The sequence below is a fragment of the Centruroides sculpturatus genome, unplaced genomic scaffold (genome assembly GCF_000671375.1).
Source record: "Centruroides sculpturatus isolate CEXI.00-Female unplaced genomic scaffold, Cexi_2.0 scaffold127, whole genome shotgun sequence".
Taxonomy (NCBI): Eukaryota; Metazoa; Arthropoda; class Arachnida; order Scorpiones; family Buthidae; genus Centruroides; species Centruroides sculpturatus.
The window spans coordinates 674,081-693,554 of record NW_019385000.1 but is presented as its reverse complement, the minus strand read 5'-3'; the positions used below and the strand labels follow the sequence as shown (position 1 = coordinate 693,554).

Here is a 19,474-nt window from a genome sequence, read left to right as displayed (position 1 = left end):
CACATACATTATAGACATAGCCATTCCAAACACTCACAATGTACAAAACACATGCACTGAAAAATTTAGCAAGTACACAGAACTTGCCCAGGAAATAAGGCATCTGTGGAGGATGGATAGGGTGCTTATTGTACCTGTTGTTCTCTCCTGTACAGGTGTGATACCATACACACTACACAAAAGCGTGGGAACATTACAATTGAATAGAAATACATATATCATACTACAGAAGGCCACTATATTGAATACATGCCATATTGTTAGGAAATTCCTGAATATGGACACTGACACACTTATTTAATTTTAGTTTTGTTTTGGTTGCTATGCCTTGACTCTGGTCTGGCATAGTACACAGCCACTGGTGTCACTCAAGTATAACCCACTAAACCCAACATAATAATAATAAAATTATTGTGTTATAAAAACAACAAAAAAAATCCAGCAAGTTGTGCAACTTTCCTGGCAAAGAACACTAAGATATATTAGCACAAAATAAAAATTGTCTATGGCNGAAAGGCACTCCATGGCAGGCATCCTTATGACCTGGCCCAGGATTTTGTTGACAAAACTGCATCAAACAGCTGGTTAGATCAAGGATGCCTCTTTGGGGAGATGGAAGGATTCATGATTGCCATACAGGATCAGGTCATAAATATTAAAAACTACAGAAAACACATACTCAAAGCTACAACACTCACAAATGACATATGCGAAAATGTCACATCATGCCAGAAACTATACAACACATTACTTCTGGGTGCAAGCTCCTGGCACAGACAGATTATTTACACAGACATAATAAAGTAGCAAATATAATACACCAAGAGCTGGCAAACAAACACAAATTATTAGACATCCACGAACCATACTACAAATACATTCCACAGATAGTATTGGAAAACATCATGTACAAAATGTACTATGACAGAGCCATAATTACAGATAAAACAATTTACCACAACAGACCAGACATCACACTCATTGACAAACACAGTAAAATCACATACATTATAGACATAGCCATTCCAAACACTCACAATGTACAAAACACATGCACTGAAAAATTTAGCAAGTACACAGAACTTGCCCAGGAAATAAGGCATCTGTGGAGGATGGATAGGGTGCTTATTGTACCTGTTGTTCTCTCCTGTACAGGTGTGATACCATACACACTACACAAAAGCGTGGGAACATTACAATTGAATAGAAATACATATATCATACTACAGAAGGCCACTATATTGAATACATGCCATATTGTTAGGAAATTCCTGAATATGGACACTGACACACTTATTTAATTTTAGTTTTGTTTTGGTTGCTATGCCTTGACTCTGGTCTGGCATAGTACACAGCCACTGGTGTCACTCAAGTATAACCCACTAAACCCAACATAATAATAATAAAATTATTGTGTTATAAAAACAACAAAAAAAATCCAGCAAGTTGTGCAACTTTCCTGGCAAAGAACACTAAGATATATTAGCACAAAATAAAAATTGTCTATGGCACCATCTGTTATGAGATTTTGTTGAAAAATAACTTTTATATTATTAATAATTATAAAATGGCAAAATGCTTAATTTTGAGAGTAGTGTTGAGTTTTATAAAAATTTTAAATGTTAATAACAAGTAAAATCTTCATTAAGTCTAATACCATTTGGGATATGACACATTATCTCCTCTATCTCTTCACCTTCTTGGGCTTTAACCACCAAAATTTAATAGCATCAATACTCCCTATATACAAGCTACCATACCTAATTTCATTTCTTAAACATTACCCTATCCTGAGATATCAAACAAAATAAATGCTCATACACACACACACGGATTTTTTTGGGGTGTTTAGAGGTTCCAAAATATTGAGATTTACAAAAACCTAGAGGATCAAATTTGACATGATTTCAATACTTTCCCATGTTATATATATAACAAGTCAGGAAAATAACACTCAATAGTTCAAACTTATTCTGTTTCAATTTTTTACTTAAATAATTTGAAGTTAAAATATAAAATAAAGAAATTGAATATAATCTTTCTGTAAATTTAATATCAGCTCATTAATGAGAATTATTAGAATTACACATATTTAATATTATATGTATCATATTTCCTCCTAACAATTATTCTGTCTCTTCTCTGTTTTTAACTTTATGGATTAGGTACTTTATTTCTCAACAGATATTTTTGAAAACCCTTTTACTATGAGGCTAGTTTTTATTTAAACAAATTACTATTTAAACAAAATGGAAAGTAGAGTTTAATGATACTTAATATAAAGTTTGATTGTTTTTTCTGTGATTTAATGTAAAATACTGACCTAAAAAAGAAATTAATATGACGATTTTAGTCTCTGTAATCCAAAATTATTCTTGGTAGACAAATCTCACAGCAATCTTATTGGCAAATTAAATTTATTTTGTAAAGACTACATCAAATGCATTTCGGGCTGGTCTAATATTTTCCAGTCCCTCTTCAGTGCTAAAATAATAACAAAGAACGTAAAATGTTTAACTAAAACACGACATAGATGTATATCTACACCAAAATTATAAATTTTGGAGAAAAACTTACAATAACCGCTGGTGGTAATTACAATGATATTTCCATGGGTAGGGGTGGTAAACTTTGTACACATTTGTAAGAATCCTAAAATTACAATTATCTTTTTTTGTATAAAACAATATAAGGCTAATACAAATAATATATTAAACAATACTTATACTTACAAGTTTAAAAAAATTTTTTCCACATACGTGTATAATAAACATACCAAAACCAACTAATTATTAAAAATTCATTGACAAACAATTGTAAAAATAATTCCAAAGCACTACAAATTTTTAACTTCATACCATCAACACTTTACAAAGTCACACAGTAGACCACCAACACTTTACAACGGTAATCAAGTGATGACGTCTTAATACATAACTATTTATTTTTTATTTTATTCTAGCGCCATCTATTAGATTGTACCAGCTATAATTTATTTCCATCCCTTTCGACTGATTTATTAAATTATTATTATTTTGTTTTCTAATTTCTATATGTTCTTTGAATTTTCTTTTATAAATATCTTTTTCAATATGTAAAATTTTTACATTGTTTCTATTAATATTACAATTATTACTATTGATGTGGTTAAACCACGGAGAATTATTATACTTAAGCCGAATGGCCGCTTCGTGTTCTTTAACTCTAGTTTCTAGTACACGCCCGGTTTCTCCTATATATACACACGGATTATGACAGTCACATTCAATTCTATAAACCACACCAGCTTTTTTTAAAGGGTCTAAATTATTTTTACTATTATTATTAATATGTTTACTAATGTTTTGTGAAATACTATTGGTCAAAGATGGGGCCAAACAAATATTATGATTCTTAATACTTTTCCTGCACTTTTCAAAGATATTTTTAATGTATAGAAACTTCTTATATATTTTATCAGTTTTCAACTTAGTATTATATCTATTCTTTAAATAATATGTTTTCCATTTTTTAAGTATAAAGTTTGGGTAATCGTTCAAAAGGAATTTGGTATCTAATTCTTTTAGTTTAATATTTATGTTATAATTATCAGATATTCTAGTACATATGTTTTTTAATTCGACAATATATGCATTCTTTTTAATGTAATCAGGAATACAAGAATGGTAATTAATAGTTTTGCTTACATTACAAGATTTTTTATAAGTTATAAAATCAAATTTTCTAGGATTATTCACTATGGTAATATCTAAATAATTAATTTTCTTATTAACTTCTTCTTCAATATCAAACTGTATAACCTTGTCTATGTTGTTTATTAAATTATATATAGTTTCTTTATTAATCAGATTTCTATTATACACTATTAAATAGTCATCTACATACCTCATTATTGTCTTTATACCCCTAATTTTAATAATTTTTTTATCGATGTCAATCATTACTAATTCAGCTAATTTTGGCCCCATCTTTGACCCCATACTGATACCATTTTTTTGTCTATAAAACATACCATCAATTTCAAAATAATTATTTTTGTAAGCAAATTCTATTAAATTTATCAAATTTTTTTGGATACCAAGGTCTTTTAAACTGTTTTCTATCATACACCAGGTTATGCTAGGATACATATTTTTTATATCTAAGCTCATTAAGCAATCTGAATTCTCCTTATTTAATTTCAATAATTTATTAATAACAGTATCAGCATTTTTTATACTATACATAGAATTATCTATATCTTTTAATTGTTGTTTTATGTATTCCTCTAGATTATACAAGATGGAAAATTTAAAGTCTACAATAGGTCTAAACTTTTCAATAGGTCTAAACTTTACTATAATAGGTCTAAACTTTACAATAGGTCTAAACTTTTTTTTTAAAAAAGAAATGTCAAAAATATTATGAAATAGACATTTCATAATATAATGTAATATGCTTTATGGCCAAACAGAAGTTGATTAAAACAGCAAATATGTAAAGAATGAAACTATTATAATTGATAATTATTGGCTATAGTTATGTTTTCAAAATTATTACAGCTAAATTATCAATACAGGTTATGCAAAAGTAATAATATAAATGATAAGTAAGTTATCATTTAATTTATTAAAATATATTTCTGATTTTTTTTCTAGCTTTTGACTACAGAATGTCATGCCAAAGTGAAATTATTATACAGACAAAAATTCTTTATGTTAACACTTCCTCAGCTACTAAATAAATTTGAAAATTCATCTGAAGGTACAAATGAAATTTATTTATTATGTTGTTAAAATATTNTCATTACTAATTCAGCTAATTTTGGCCCCATCTTTGACCCCATACTGATACCATTTTTTTGTCTATAAAACATACCATCAACTTCAAAATAATTATTTTTGTAAGCAAATTCTATTAAATTTATCAAATTTTTTTGGATACCAAGGTCTTTTAAACTGTTTTCTATCATAAACCAGGTTATGCTAGGATACATATTTTTTATATCTAAGCTCATTAAGCAATCTGAATTCTCCTTATTTAATTTCAATAATTTATTAATAACAATATCAGCATTTTTTATGCTATAGATAGAATTATCTATATCTTTTAATTGTTGTTTTATGTATTCCTCTAGATTATACAAGATGGAAAATTTAAAGTCTACAATAGGTCTAAACTTTTCAATAGGTCTAAACTTTACTATAATAGGTCTAAACTTTACAATAGGTCTAAACTGTTTTTTTAAAAAAGAAATGTCAAAAATATTATGAAATAGACATTTCATAATATAATGTAATATGCTTTATGGCCAAACAGAAGTTGATTAAAACAGCAAATATGTAAAGAATGAAACTATTATAATTGATAATTATTGGCTATAGTTATGTTTTCAAAATTATTACAGCTAAATTATCAATACAGGTTATGCAAAAGTAATAATATAAATGATAAGTAAGTTATCATTTAATTTATTAAAATATATTTCTGATTTTTTTTCTAGCTTTTGACTACAGAATGTCATGCCAAAGTGAAATTATTATACAGACAAAAATTCTTTATGTTAACACTTCCTCAGCTACTAAATAAATTTGAAAATTCATCTGAAGGTACAAATGAAATTTATTTATTATGTTGTTAAAATATTTTATATAAAAACTTACATTCAATTATTAAATTAAAGATCAGCGATGTTATTATTTGACTGCAATCTGCCATCAGTTAAAATTCCAAGCCAAACCTGTTCTTGTTGCAGAATTACCATCAGTAAGTCTTTATTTTGTTTAAATTGTATTTTTAAAAATATTAAAATATATAAATTTAATTTAAAATTTATTTCAGTTACTCCCAATCATTGTGAGGTCACTGTGTTGTGAAGATCCATTACTCTTAGTTTCAGTTTTGAGTAATCTTGTGGATGTTATGGAAGCATCACCTCATTTGTTTGAAAATTACGTACAGACTTTAGTTCCTAAATTATTGTATTTGTCTTCTTTCATGGATTCAATGGTTAGTCAATGAAATTATTTTCTTAATATTAACCAAGAAGATGATATATTTCATAATTGAAAAAATTCTCAATAAAAATAAATTTATCTTATACAATATATTTAATCTTTCAGAAAGTAAGAATACTGTCCTTACGATGTATAAAGGCAGCAACAGTTTTGCCTCAACATATTCTCCTACCTTTCCGACAAGAGGTTGTTAAAAAGTTAGCACCATGTCTGGATGATAAGAAACGTTTAGTTCGAAAGGAAGCTGTAACAGCCAGATGCGAGTGGTAAGATTTTTTTAATATCAGTGGAACACATGTACTTTAGTATAAGAATATAAACTCAATAAGAAACTCTAAAATTTTTAAATAATCTTGTATTATTATTTAAAAATGTATATAACATTTTTGTTTTTATAACAGGTTTTTGATAGGACAAGCTGGGAAATAAGAAAGATAATATAAAGGTGTAAAATATAGATGTATATAATTAACTGCTGGATAAAAAGATGATTATGTTTTCACAATAAAATTATTTTTTATTAATTTTATGGACATTTAACTTACATAAAAATAAGCATAACTTACATAAATATTAGGTTATGAATAAATCAATTTTAGATTAATATTAACTAAAACATTTAATTGAGAGGAAAGTAAAGAGGTTTTTTATTCTGAACTGTCATTGATGATAGCCAGTTCTACTTGATTTGTGTTAGTGATACATCACCTGCCACTGCAGGTGATGTATCACAAGTAAAGATATTATCACAAGTAAAGATTATTAATATTGATTTAATGGTAATGCTGTTGAAGAAAGTTTTAGTGCATATTAAAATCTCTAAATGATATTACTCTTAGTCTAGTTTTAAGTTAAATTCAGTTATGAATTTAACTTAATCATGAATAATTAAGAATTGCGTTATAATTTTCATAATAAGATAAAACTGGAACAGATAAGTAAAAATAGTGTTTTTACTTTTCATTTTATTTCATTTTGCACAGCTTTATTTATGAGAACAATGCAATGGAAAATTCGCACTTTAATTTCTTGCTTGTATCTGCATAGCCATATCCTAAATTTTTAAAAAGATTATGAAACTAGAATGATGGGATGATACCATAATTTCTCCTGATTCTGCTCCTAATTCTGGTGTGATTCTAATTCTTTTGAATACCTTTTAAAGTTTAGTTTAGTTTAGAAAAATTAATGATTTACATTTTGAGCATGGTATATTCATTAAATAACAAACATGAAGCTTAAGGATGGAAAATTATTGGGAAATCCAGATTCAGTTTTTCAAAAAAAACCTGAAAATTTTCCATTTAATTGTAGAAATGCATGCTTTTATCATGTACTAAAAAACAAATTTGTAATCTTATGTCAGATAAGGTTAATATTACAACACTACCCTGAAAGAAATTACAGCTAATTTCCTTTTATTCAAAGAACATCATAAACATCCTATCATGTCACCCTATCTCCCGTAAAATGGAAAAGTTAGTATTGACTAAGTGTAATCTTTCATTGCACTGAGTATATGAAAGACAGAAGTCCACCATGACAAACATCACCTCATTCATGGTCATTTCATTCTTGTTTTGTCAATGTGAAAGTTTCCAGTAATACTTAATATTGTAATTTTAAAAATTTCTGAAACACAACTGAAACAAATAATTAATTTTCTTAAATATGGAAGAATTATTTTAAGAATTGCAAATTGTGACAAGATTTTTGTGACTCCAATTCCAATAATTGGCTTATCACTAGTTTTTAGGTTTTATCATTTATCATTATTATAATTATAAATATGATAATAATTATATTTTAATATAATCATCATATATTTTTGAGATGCATAAAGTATTTTTATTTCTTTAATATTTGGTTGTAAAACACATACTATTTGATTTTTTTAGAATGTCAACAAGGCAAAGACTATGAACTTTCAATCACAGATTTTAATGAAACCTGTATATGTTAATTTACATTTAAAAAATAGACATATGTCTAAGTATTTATACAAATATGTCTTATTTAATGAGAAATTTAGTACTGAAATTAAATGTGGTGGTGGTGGTGAATTATCTGCCTATGTAAGAATATTCCTTCCACATTTCATACTGTTTTGTCAATTTTGTGATATCTGTTATTTCCATCAATTTGAGAATTTTATTTTTAAAAAATACATAATGCAAATGAACTGTTAGAAAAAGAAGAAATGTGGCATCCCAATAAGATGCAATTACGGAGAAAACATAAACACTACAAATTTTAGGGATCAAAGCTTTATATCATTTATATTTTCTTATGAAGTCACATGGAATTATATAGTGGAACTCCAGCTCAAACAGGACCAGGCCCAATTTGGATAATCTGGAAAATTCATTAATGACATAAATAACACAGTTTATGTACATTTTATTTTATATTTCTAATTTCTTCTCTATCATAACAATCACTTTCTTTTCATTTTCAGGGTGTTTATTTCACAAAAGATTGGAGATGAATGAAACTCAGCAAAACAATAGTAGCTGTGGGTGTTGAGTGTGTAATAACACTTGAGGTTACAAATGATAAACTTATTAACACAGTGACTGTTATGAGAAGCACAACATTTTTATTCAACAGGATAGTAGCAATTTTTTACAATCAAAAATCTTAACATATTACAAAAGATTCAACAAGATATTAATTAAGTAAACTCAAAGAACACTCCCACAGAATTTATAAGAATGAACATTGTATTTTATTTCAGTTCTTAGAAAACAAGTGTATTTTTGCAAGCTGCAATGTTACACTTAGATAAGAATATATTAAGGAGTTCTTGATTTTTTAGAATGTATAAGGTTTTTCCATATTAGAAGCTTTCATACTTCTGAGACGGGGATTATGTTTTATAATCCTGATAAACTGGAAATCAGATTAACAGGATCTGGATAAATGGCGTTCCACTTAAATTGGAAACTACTATTTATATTCTATTACCATACTACAGTACTATTCATTTATTTCTGCACTGCCAATAGCCTCCTGTTTTTGCAATTATGATCAAATATGCCTGATTTGTTGCAGGATTAATTGTTGAAAGATTGCATTTGAACATATTAACCAAATTTATTTCTCCTAGTCTATAAAGTAAGATATCTGGATATGTGGAAGAATGACTTTTATACAGTACTATGTACACATTGCCAAAAATATGTTTTTCACTTTTATAATGACTATCATTCTATGCAAAGCAGGAATATTAGTAATAATAATGTATGTTAATAAATAAATGGTTTCATATGATTATAATCATGATTTTTATAATTTTAATAGAAGACAGCAGAAAAATCTTTACTGTCTTCACATGTAATTATGATAAATATTAAAAAATACTGTTCAGTTCTTAAATATCCAAGTTAAACTCAATGAGAATAATTTGTCTCCATAAAATTTTTACAAATTTATATGCATTCCCATCATTCTTTCCTACCATTTCTGTTTAAACAGCTGTCTAATCAGTACAGATTTCTATAAATATTTTCATATTTATTTTTTTAATTGAAAAGCATAAAAAAATTTTTTTAAATTGTACAATTAATTTTTTTATGAAAGAGTTTACATGAATTTGCAGTCAAAATGATATACATTTAAATATGCTAAAATAATTGTCTGTCTAATAATATTACTATAAATAAATTTTTAAAGTCTTCTATGGATGTTATTCTTGAATTAATATTTTTGTTTTTAGCACTTTGAAAAATATATTGATATAAAATTGAATTGAATATTCTTTACTATAAATTTGAATTTTTAAACTAGGCTAAATTTAGCATTCAAACTTCAAAAAATGTTGATTAAATTTCTGTGTAGTGTATCAATCAAGAATTACAATTTATTTTCTTGATGAAAGTTATTGTATTTCATTTACTTTATTTGTAAATTTTACTTACACTTTTTTACAGTTAGAACATCAAACATTCAATTGTCTTACTTATAAACATAAACTGGTTTCTCATATAAATAATAGATAAGAATAGGACAAGTTTATATTTGTTAATAAAATTATATTCATGTATCTAAGAATATTTTAATATTTTTTTCTTTAAAATAATCTTTGTTTTAATATTGAATTAGATAGACTTATGTGGAAGAGCATGTCTCAGTTTTTCCCAAAACCATCTTTCATTCCAAATCAAATAAGTCTTTGTTTTTAATAACATCTGCAATTTTCTGTCTAAATTTTCCATTGGTGGAAGATTATCTTTAATAATCAGAATAATTCGATTCACCTTATCTTCTAGCATTTGATAGTAAGCCTGGTTAAATTCCACTGGAAACCATATACTTTGTAAAAAGTCTTCAGATAGAATGATAATTATTCTTTTACTATTGGACACTGAATTAGTAATGTTAAATAAGATTTCATTTCCTGCCAACCAATCTCGCTCATGAATACACAGAGTAAATTTTGGTTCTTTCTCTTCCAGTTCTTGGCTCAATTTCAGCATTACATCCCTATCTGAGGAACAGTAGCACAGAAATGCATCAAATTGTTTATGTTCCTCTTCATTCTCTTCAGTCCAAACTAGAGAGTATATTTTTGGAAAATGAATGAAAGTGTAGACCATAAACATTTCTTTTTTATTATAAATAAAGAGAATGCATATGAAAAACATAATGCATAAAATGCAAGCTCCCATAGCTAAACCAATAAAGCTGTAACTAGATATTAATGAATGGCAAAGATGAATATCTGGAGTATCAACAATGGGCTTCCCTGAAGATTGGCAAAGAATGTCATTCACATCAAAGTTTGATGATTGTAGTATTGATTTAAAAGATAAAGTAGAGCAGTCACAGATCCATGGATTCCCACCTAGTTTCATTTCTAGTGATGAACTTTTATTGAAACTGATATTGAATCTTGTTAACTTGTTATTATTTAAAAAGACTTTGGACAAGTTGTCAGATGGTTGCCATTTGTCTAAAGAACTTATCTTATTGTTTTCTAAATATAATTCTTTCAGATTGATCCAGTTGTAAGTGAAAAATGATTTAAGATTGTTTAACAAATTATTTCTGAAATATAATATACTGGTGTTTTCTGGAACTGTTGTAGGAAGTGATGTCAAACCTGTATGACTACAATTCACTATTGTTTTTTGTTGAATTAGTTTTATAAAACAAGTACAAGCAGAAGGACAGTCTTTAGTTATTGGGCATTTGAAAGTGTATAGCTTAAGACTTGACTTTTCCAGAAATAATGCTTTTCTGTAAAATTTATTGGAACATTTCTTGACAAATGGACAGGACATGACATTGTAAGTTTTCTTGCAGGATATCTTTATGTTATTGAAGTTCCTGCCAATGTTAGATGCAGGAATGCAGGTCTTTATGCAGATCAATTCAATTGGATTAGGACATAAATCAATTTGAAAATTATGACTAAAATGGAGATTTTGTTTATAATCCCTTTCTCCATGCAGATTGACATTTTTTATAGCATTATATCCCAGAAGAATTGTAAAATTTGTTCTGTTTATTGGTAATTCAGGAACCACTTGAAGGGCATTATATTGAAGATTGACAAATTTCAAGTTTGGAAACTTATCAAAAGTAAGTTTGCCTTTAAGAAGTTTCTTCTTTGTCAAACAATTTCTGGAAAGATCCAATAGTTCTAATGCACTTTCCAGTGGAAACTGAACAAGTTCTGGATTTTCAAAATTTTCAATTTCATTTCCTCTAAGATTCAGAATCTGAAGAGATTTCAATGCTAAAATATTTAATGGAAAGCTTTTTAGATGATTATAAGATAAATCTAGATGTTTTAATTCATTTAAATTTAAAAATGTTTTAGCATTGATAAATGTCAGTTTATTATTATTCAGCAATAGTTTTTTCAAATAAACTAATTTTGAAAAGCTTCCTGAATGAATAACAGTCAATTGATTCCATCCAAAATTTATAGTAGTAATATGTGAGGAATTATTAGATTTTTTAAAAAAATTCTCATCTATATGAAAAATTTCACATTTTGAAACATGAAATTCTTTCAAGAAAAGAAACAAGTGTGAGCTTTTCAGCTCCTTCAAGCCTTGGTTTTCACTGGCATCAAAATATTCCAAAAGGATGGATGAATCATATATATCTTGTGAAATGTGTTCAATTTTGTTATGACTTATATCAATATGAGTCAGTCTTGTACTTTTTATTGTTATGTTGTTATAGTTTGTTGTATTTTTATACTTGATGTAATTTTTAACTATACTATTCATTTGCTCACTTTTCTTCAAGGGAATGTCTTTAAACAATTCTTCTGTTGTTATTTCAGGTGGATCAGAAATCATCTTAAACTCAAATTTGTTCAAATAATTATTGTTTAACTTTATTACAGTTAAATGATGATTGTTAGAAAACAAATTCTCATCCAAAAATCTTAGTTGATTAAAACTTAAATTAATTGTTTTCACTTGTGGGATCCTGGAAAAGAACTCTTTACTTATAAATGATAAATGATTATGACTAAGATCTATCACTTGTAAATTGGAAGCAAAAAACAACAAAGAAGAAGAAAGTTCTTTGATGAGATTGTAACTTAAATTAATGCTGTGTATCAGCCTATTATTTTGAAATAATTGTTCTGGAATGAATTCTAATACATTAAAAGATAGATCTATTTCTTGTAATTCAACTAATTTATGCAAAGAAATATTGCAAATTTTATGAATTGCATTTTTTCCTAAATATAGATGAGTCAAATTTAAAAAAAAAGCAAATGCTTCACATGGAATTTCAGAGATTTTATTTTCTGATAAATATAGAATCTTAATATTTTTTGATGATGGTGAAATCTGTAATATATGAATCAAATCACAGTAAACTTTTATTGAATCAATTATGAATGTTTTGTAATTAATTTCTTGTTGAAAAAACTGAAACACATTTTTTAAAATTTGCTGAAAACAGTTATCAGAGTCATTAATCATTCTAGCATCTTCTGACAATCTTGTATCTTTCACACATTGCACATCAAATGATGATGTATTATTTCTAAACAAATGAAAAATCCATTCTTTATGATAAAAGTTACACCACAAAGTATATTGCACTTTGATAATATTAGATACTAATTTTGTTTGGTATAGGTGTATATTTCTGTCTGCAATATCTAGAGAATGCGCATCACTGTGTATCACAGTGTCTTCTGGAATCTCCTCTGCTGATAAATAAGCTGAAATGATACTGGCATTTTGGCAAGGCTGTGTATTATTTTCATCATTATATGAAAGTTTTAAAAATAGTTTGCAATTTTCACCAAAATTTATAAATTTGCACTCTTGAACATATTGTAGAAGTGCAGAAAATAAAAATATCAACAGAGAGAATTTCATTTTTTTTTAACCTGCAAAAAAAAGTTTCTATATTATTTTATTATGTATTAAAGTTCGTAAACTGTTATTTGATTTAAAACAATATAAGTAATATAATAAATAATAAAAAAAGAAACAAACAACAATGACAATGTATTTCTGTGTATGTTTGTCATTAAAATAAATTAACTTCTCAATTGGAACTAAATATTTTTTGTTTTTTATTTTGACTTTCTATCCTGACGGCAGTAAGATTGCTTTTTTTAATCAAACTCATCATGGTAAAGTCAGGCATACAATGAAAATGGTGAGAGATGGGGCTCAACATTTCTAGGACAGACTACTTATGAAAACTTCCTGAGATTTTTGATACAGACTTAAATTCAGATTCCTAAGGGCAGCAAGGTTGATTCCATTACTGCCCTGGCCATCCCATCTACAGTTACTATTTGGTATAGAAAACAAGGACAGGTCCTTTCTGTATTTTAAAAAATGTGAAAGAATTTCTGCCAAAATTAAATACCTGGGAGAAGCAATAATTAATTTCTTAAATTATTATTTTATTTCAATGTTATTAAAACTCATTGGCAATGTCCTGTTTTTCGGAATTTACTCTCCATAATATTTTTATATTGTAAGCCTAGTCTCAACTGAATACTTAGTTTATTTTTGTATTTAGCACAGATTGCATCATAAAAATGTTCTTTGGTCCTTGAGTGTAAACAAGGATAATTATAAATTTCTACATAAACATGAATAAAAATATCTTTTGATACATTCCATATAAGAAAGCCCATCGAGATTAGAATGATAAACAGTATCAACATATTTTAAATTCAATAACTATCAAATAAAAAATAACAATGATACATTATCACATATATAATTACACTATTAATTTAAATTCATTATTTAATTTCACAGAAATTATAAAGTTTGATTTGAGTGTTCAATTAATTGTAACAGTTAGTACAGTACACCTATCACTAATAGAAATACAGATTCTACAAAACTGTTGTTGCTGATTTTGCAGCACTGAATTCATCAATTAGAGGAATACTCTAGTTGTACAGCAATATCTCTTTCAATGGGCAAGATTGAAAGTGAAGAAAGTCTCTCTTGACACATTGTTGATTGGCGGTACTTCTTGATCAATTTTAACTTTGTTTGGTTAATTAAGTTAGGGCAACGCAACACTTGGGGGATCTGCCTAGGAAGATGCCTTCCAGGAGGTCTTTTTAAGGGTAACTGGCACCTATTCAGGCGTGGAGAAAACCCGGAAAACTCCACGTGGCCAGCCGGTCCTGGCGAGGCAGGAACCCACAGACAAACTCCCAGTGTTCAGGAACGGAACCGCTTGGCTATTGGTGGGTCAATTTTAACTTTAAAATGGATCGTTCTGTAGCTATAGCAGATACCAATACAATTAATTTTTTCAACAGTACTAGTTTGATGATTTAACTACTAAGATAATATACTACCAAGTTTGTGAAGCCCTATAAATCACCTTATTTGTCTTTATGTAGGCCGCCTTTGCCAGTCGCCTCATGATAGACAGTTCAACTATATATTTAAATCAAATACATGGAATTTACAAAAATTATCTTGTAAGACTTATATTTTTATTAAATCACAAAAGTAGTCAAAATCGATTCTATTTACGAAATAAATGCATTTAAATTTTGAACCTTAAACGTAGAAATTCAAGTGACGTGCACAATATTCTGAATTTGTCTTCATTAAATATATATATATATAAATGGACATGTATGTCCCTATATTTCACTTTTCCGCCAAAACTACACATCGCACATGAATGGTGTTTGTATGTGGTAGTAGCACCAAGTCTCCATTCGTGCACCAGGGTGGTTGCGTCTCGATAGCTATAAGGGTGCGGGAGATGTGGGCTTGAAAGTGGTTGAAAGTGGTTCTCTATTTCGAATTTTATGTTCAAATTTGTTCGGATTAAATTCGAACAAATTTGAACATAAAATTCGAAATAGAGAACCACTTTCAAGCCCACATCTCCAAAATTCGAATATTGGTTCGATTATAGAACGATTGTAACGTTCCAAAAACGTTGAAAATAGTTCGTTTGACTTGACGTGAACAGGAGACGTTCAGAAATAGAATCGGGACCAGGTCTCTAATTAGTCTGGAAACGGGAGACCTAATTCTTGCATTCTGTGAAAACGGGTAAGATTGGCTATAATGTAATTATCTTAATCTTCACTATCGTTACTTTTTAAAAACCCAGCGAAGCGGATCCTTGCAGCTAGTTTTAAATAAAAAATGGTTTACTTTATGAAGACTGTCTTCAAAATACAGAGTAATTCTCTTGCTAAGAAATCCAAACATTCCCGAATAACTTTTTTATTGGTTTATGGTTATTTATGAAAAATTACCTTTTTGTAAAACAAGGTCTTCCTTGAGCAGATATTAAAATGGCTTCCTCCAGCATCTAAACAGATATTGGATGCGAGATTTTGAAGGAAGTTTGGGTTTATAAAATTGAGAGAATTGTAACATCCGTTAACGAGAAACATCCAGGAAAAGTGCGTTTACATTTGTTTAAAAAGGATTTCCTATGAAAAAAAATCATTTTTTCCATTATCTCTGGTTCCGTAAATAGTCAACAACTAATTCCCTTGTTTATCATATAAATTGTCTTATCTATTAATTGATCAGAATAAATAAAAGAGCAAAGATAAGTGAAAATTGAAAGAAATCTTAATGTCAGTCAGTATGGGGTCCATCAGTCGTTTGAAATTTATCCTGAATTTTGATTCTGAAAAACGACACAAAAGATTTCACATTTATATTTACCGACTAGCTTCGCACCCGCGGATTTTGCAAGCAAACCCCATTTATATTCAGTGTTTCAACAATCATAGTAATTGTTATATAACACTTACCACTGAGAATAATGAGAATTGCTGAGAATCAAACGAACTATTTTCAATATGATCAATTTTCTGGAACGTTTACAATCGTTCTATGATCGAACCAATATGCAATAACAAATTCAAATTTAAAACGGTTCGAACATTTGGTTAAAAAATCGAAATATATGAAAATATTCATAACAATGTCTGAAATGTTATCAATTTAATAATACACCTAAGTACTCAATGAAGACTAAACTTGAAAGTTGAAAATGAAAAATCGCATCTAAAATAGTACAGTAGAAGACGTTCTTCAGGTTGAGCATTAATCCTCCCTCTCCCCCCGCGAGGAGAATTTCCAAAAATACCTTCACACTAATATTTTGTCTTAAATAATTAATTAACCATTTGCCGCCCACTGATTAATTAATTTAATGTAATTAAGCATAAAAAATACTTAAAACTGAAAAAAACGAAAGAAATGAGTTAATTTTGAAGAAAAAGCTTCAAAGTTTAACTTCCTTTGTCTCACCTTTCTGTGAAATTTGGCACCGATGAGTCATTGTTTACACAGCTGGATGACCTTGAGATCATCTGGGTGTCGGATTTCCAGGGGCATTCTCATAGACGTCTCGGGAGGACAAGGGTTTAAAGTAGAGTGAATACTAGCTGGCTGTATATTTTTAAATATTTTTAAAAAATTAAAATTTTAATTGCAATTTTCGACCCCCCCGATTTAATTAAACTTATATATTATAAAATATATTCATTAAAAAACTATTGGAGGTAGTTTTTGACATCAGAAAGTAGCTTTAAATAACTTTATCGAAGTCAAATCCGTGCACTACAACTTTAGAACGATTAATTAAATTTGATTTTAAAAAATCCCATTAAAAAACAATTAAGCGTTAATCGCGCTTAATTGAAATTAAAATCGCGATAAAATTTTTTTGCACGGGTAAAAATTTTTGAAAAAATTTGGAAACAAAAAACGTTCCAAAAATTAAAAAAAAATTCGGGGCCGAAAAAACCAAGTTTTATGTAACGCTATGTAACTTGCCCGAGTTAACTCGGGTCTGGACGTCTTGCGCATGATCATACTCACATTCAAAGATAACTGAAACGAATACGATTTAGAAAAGTTATAAACGCGTGGATAGTCAGGAAGATAGTTGCTTGAAATTTTCATAATTCGTCTGAGATCGATGGAGTAAATTTAAAATTGATTTACCCCTGTTCATCATACTTTTCTTCTTAATAACAGAGTCCTGCCGGTCATTATCTAACTCTTTTCAGGGGAAATTTTTGAATTGAAATACCTGTAACTTGATTTCCAGTTTGCATCGGAAGTTCAGATATAGTTATTAATTAATGAAGGTCTCCTGCTCCCAAGCCTTCTATATTTTGTCTTGACTTTCATATATCTAACGCCGTGTTCGAGATTAAGGACGGACAGCAGACGGACGACAGTGAGATTTTATAATTTTTATGCCTATATATAATACAGTCAAACCCCGGTTTTCCAACGACTCACTTATCGACCAATTCGTTTCACGAACAGAATTTCAAACTCAAAATTGTCTCAATTGTCGAGCGGTAACTCGGTTGCCGAACAACATGCTCGGCAAGACGCGACTTTTAATGTTTCCTATGATAAAGTCGACGGTTCGACCAATCAACGATAGGGCTACCAATTCAAAAGTTAGTGGCGCCGAGACAGCCTCGAGTTATTAGACGTCACCACACGAATCATCGATGACGTTGCTATTGAAAATACATTTCGATGCTCGTGTGGGAAAGATACCATTTCCGTTTTTCGGTACGCGCCGCAGTCGAATTTAAATCAAATTAATTAATAAAAACAGCGGTAATTGTCATTCACGTAATATAATGGCATCTAAGAATTCGTGTTTATAGATGCATAAGCCAAATTAAATAACAAAAATTTATTAATATAACATATATTATACGGTAATACTGTATTAATATTTAATATTATATTGGATATAATGCTACATTGCATTTGTAGGCATTTTTGACAATACTGTGTCTTTTTTATAAAATCGTACTGCCCGATGTTCTTACCAGCATAGAGGTATCAAGGAGAACATGTCAAGAGTTGATATTTGGTACAGAGTATTAGGTGACCAAATCATTTGCTCATAAAAAAATCCAGACTCGTAGGTAGTCAGGGGACCGAGAATCGAGTCAAAATAAAATACAAAATGGCGACCCTCTTCTACAAACAGACAAAACAGCTCACTCCCCCGAAGTCAGGTGGAGGAGAGTACCACCCGCAGTCATTCAAAGAAGTGAACTCTGACCTTAGGACTGAATACGTAGTTTCTTCTATGTTAAATAAAATTTGTAATCTAATTTTGTAAATTTGGAAGTGCTTCAAATATGACGTTAAAACAGTTTTATGTTGATACAGGTGGGTTTTTTTAACATTATCTAGTATAGTAAAATTGTGGGACTGATAAAAATTTGATGTGTAGGACAGAGGGCACCACCACGTCACCTTCACCCTTTGACCTCACTTTGCTCCTAAACTCTAATGAGGAGAGACATCTTTTTACTTCATTTAGTTAACCTTTTGATTTGACAGCCATGCCGATCTTGGATTTGTATTATATCCCGATGCTATTGTAAATATTGCGTAGCCGATCCAAATTATGTAAATTATTTGCCTGGATCATTTCTCAGTTAATTTTTACTGGCAGAACACGTGGTCGAGGTCAACATGGACATCGTGGACAAGGTAGGACATGCCATGTTCAGATTTTAGCCACGCCACTACACATGTTATATTAGGGTTGTCGTTACATCCAATGACGTTATAATCAGGTTAAACTGTATATTGTTTATGCAAAATAAAAAAATAATTTCGGACGATACAATAGCCACAGTTATTTTTTTTTCAAAAACAGGAAATTTTTGTTACGCATTGACAAAAATTCAACTGTGGCCATCACGCAATGAAAAGAAATTTTGACATTGGAGAGGGTATACTGGGATAGGTTAATTTCACCAAAAATGCACCGTGGACGACCTCGTGGTCATGGCTGGCAAAGTTTGAACAATCGCGCTCAAAGAAGATTGGAGAATGAGAACAAGACCCGCTTGAGTGTCAAAGTGATTCCACTTAGTAGTGAGTCTCCGAGACATAGTCTTGTCCGAAATACGGCTTTGCCATTTTACTTGTTTAAGGTTATAAAAACAATTAATTACTGCTATATTTAAATATATATAT

At 29.0% G+C, this 19,474-nt stretch overlaps 2 protein-coding genes across 2 annotated transcripts in view; one reads left to right on the top strand and one right to left on the bottom strand.

Moving 5' to 3' along the window:
• Nucleotides 1–6,536, top strand: part of LOC111633210 (MMS19 nucleotide excision repair protein homolog) — a 58,713-nt gene extending 52,177 nt beyond the window's left edge. The window contains exons 28-32 of the mRNA XM_023377745.1: nucleotides 4,638–4,743; nucleotides 5,663–5,745; nucleotides 5,821–5,988; nucleotides 6,102–6,262; nucleotides 6,398–6,536. Of these exons, the coding sequence (XP_023233513.1) occupies nucleotides 4,638–4,743; nucleotides 5,663–5,745; nucleotides 5,821–5,988; nucleotides 6,102–6,262; nucleotides 6,398–6,425 (546 nt within the window). The 3' untranslated portion in view covers nucleotides 6,426–6,536. The remainder of the gene's footprint in view (nucleotides 1–4,637; nucleotides 4,744–5,662; nucleotides 5,746–5,820; nucleotides 5,989–6,101; nucleotides 6,263–6,397) is intronic.
• Nucleotides 6,537–9,852: 3,316 nt separating this feature from the next.
• LOC111633209 (protein toll-like) lies at nucleotides 9,853–16,237 on the bottom strand. Its single transcript, XM_023377744.1, has 2 exons — nucleotides 15,742–16,237; nucleotides 9,853–13,368 (listed from the first exon to the last, which is right to left on the bottom strand). The coding sequence occupies exon 2, from the start codon at nucleotides 13,355–13,357 to the stop codon at nucleotides 10,097–10,099; it is 3,261 nt and encodes a 1,086-aa protein (XP_023233512.1). The 5' UTR covers nucleotides 13,358–13,368; nucleotides 15,742–16,237; the 3' UTR covers nucleotides 9,853–10,096.
• Between the last annotated feature and the right edge of the window lie 3,237 nt (nucleotides 16,238–19,474).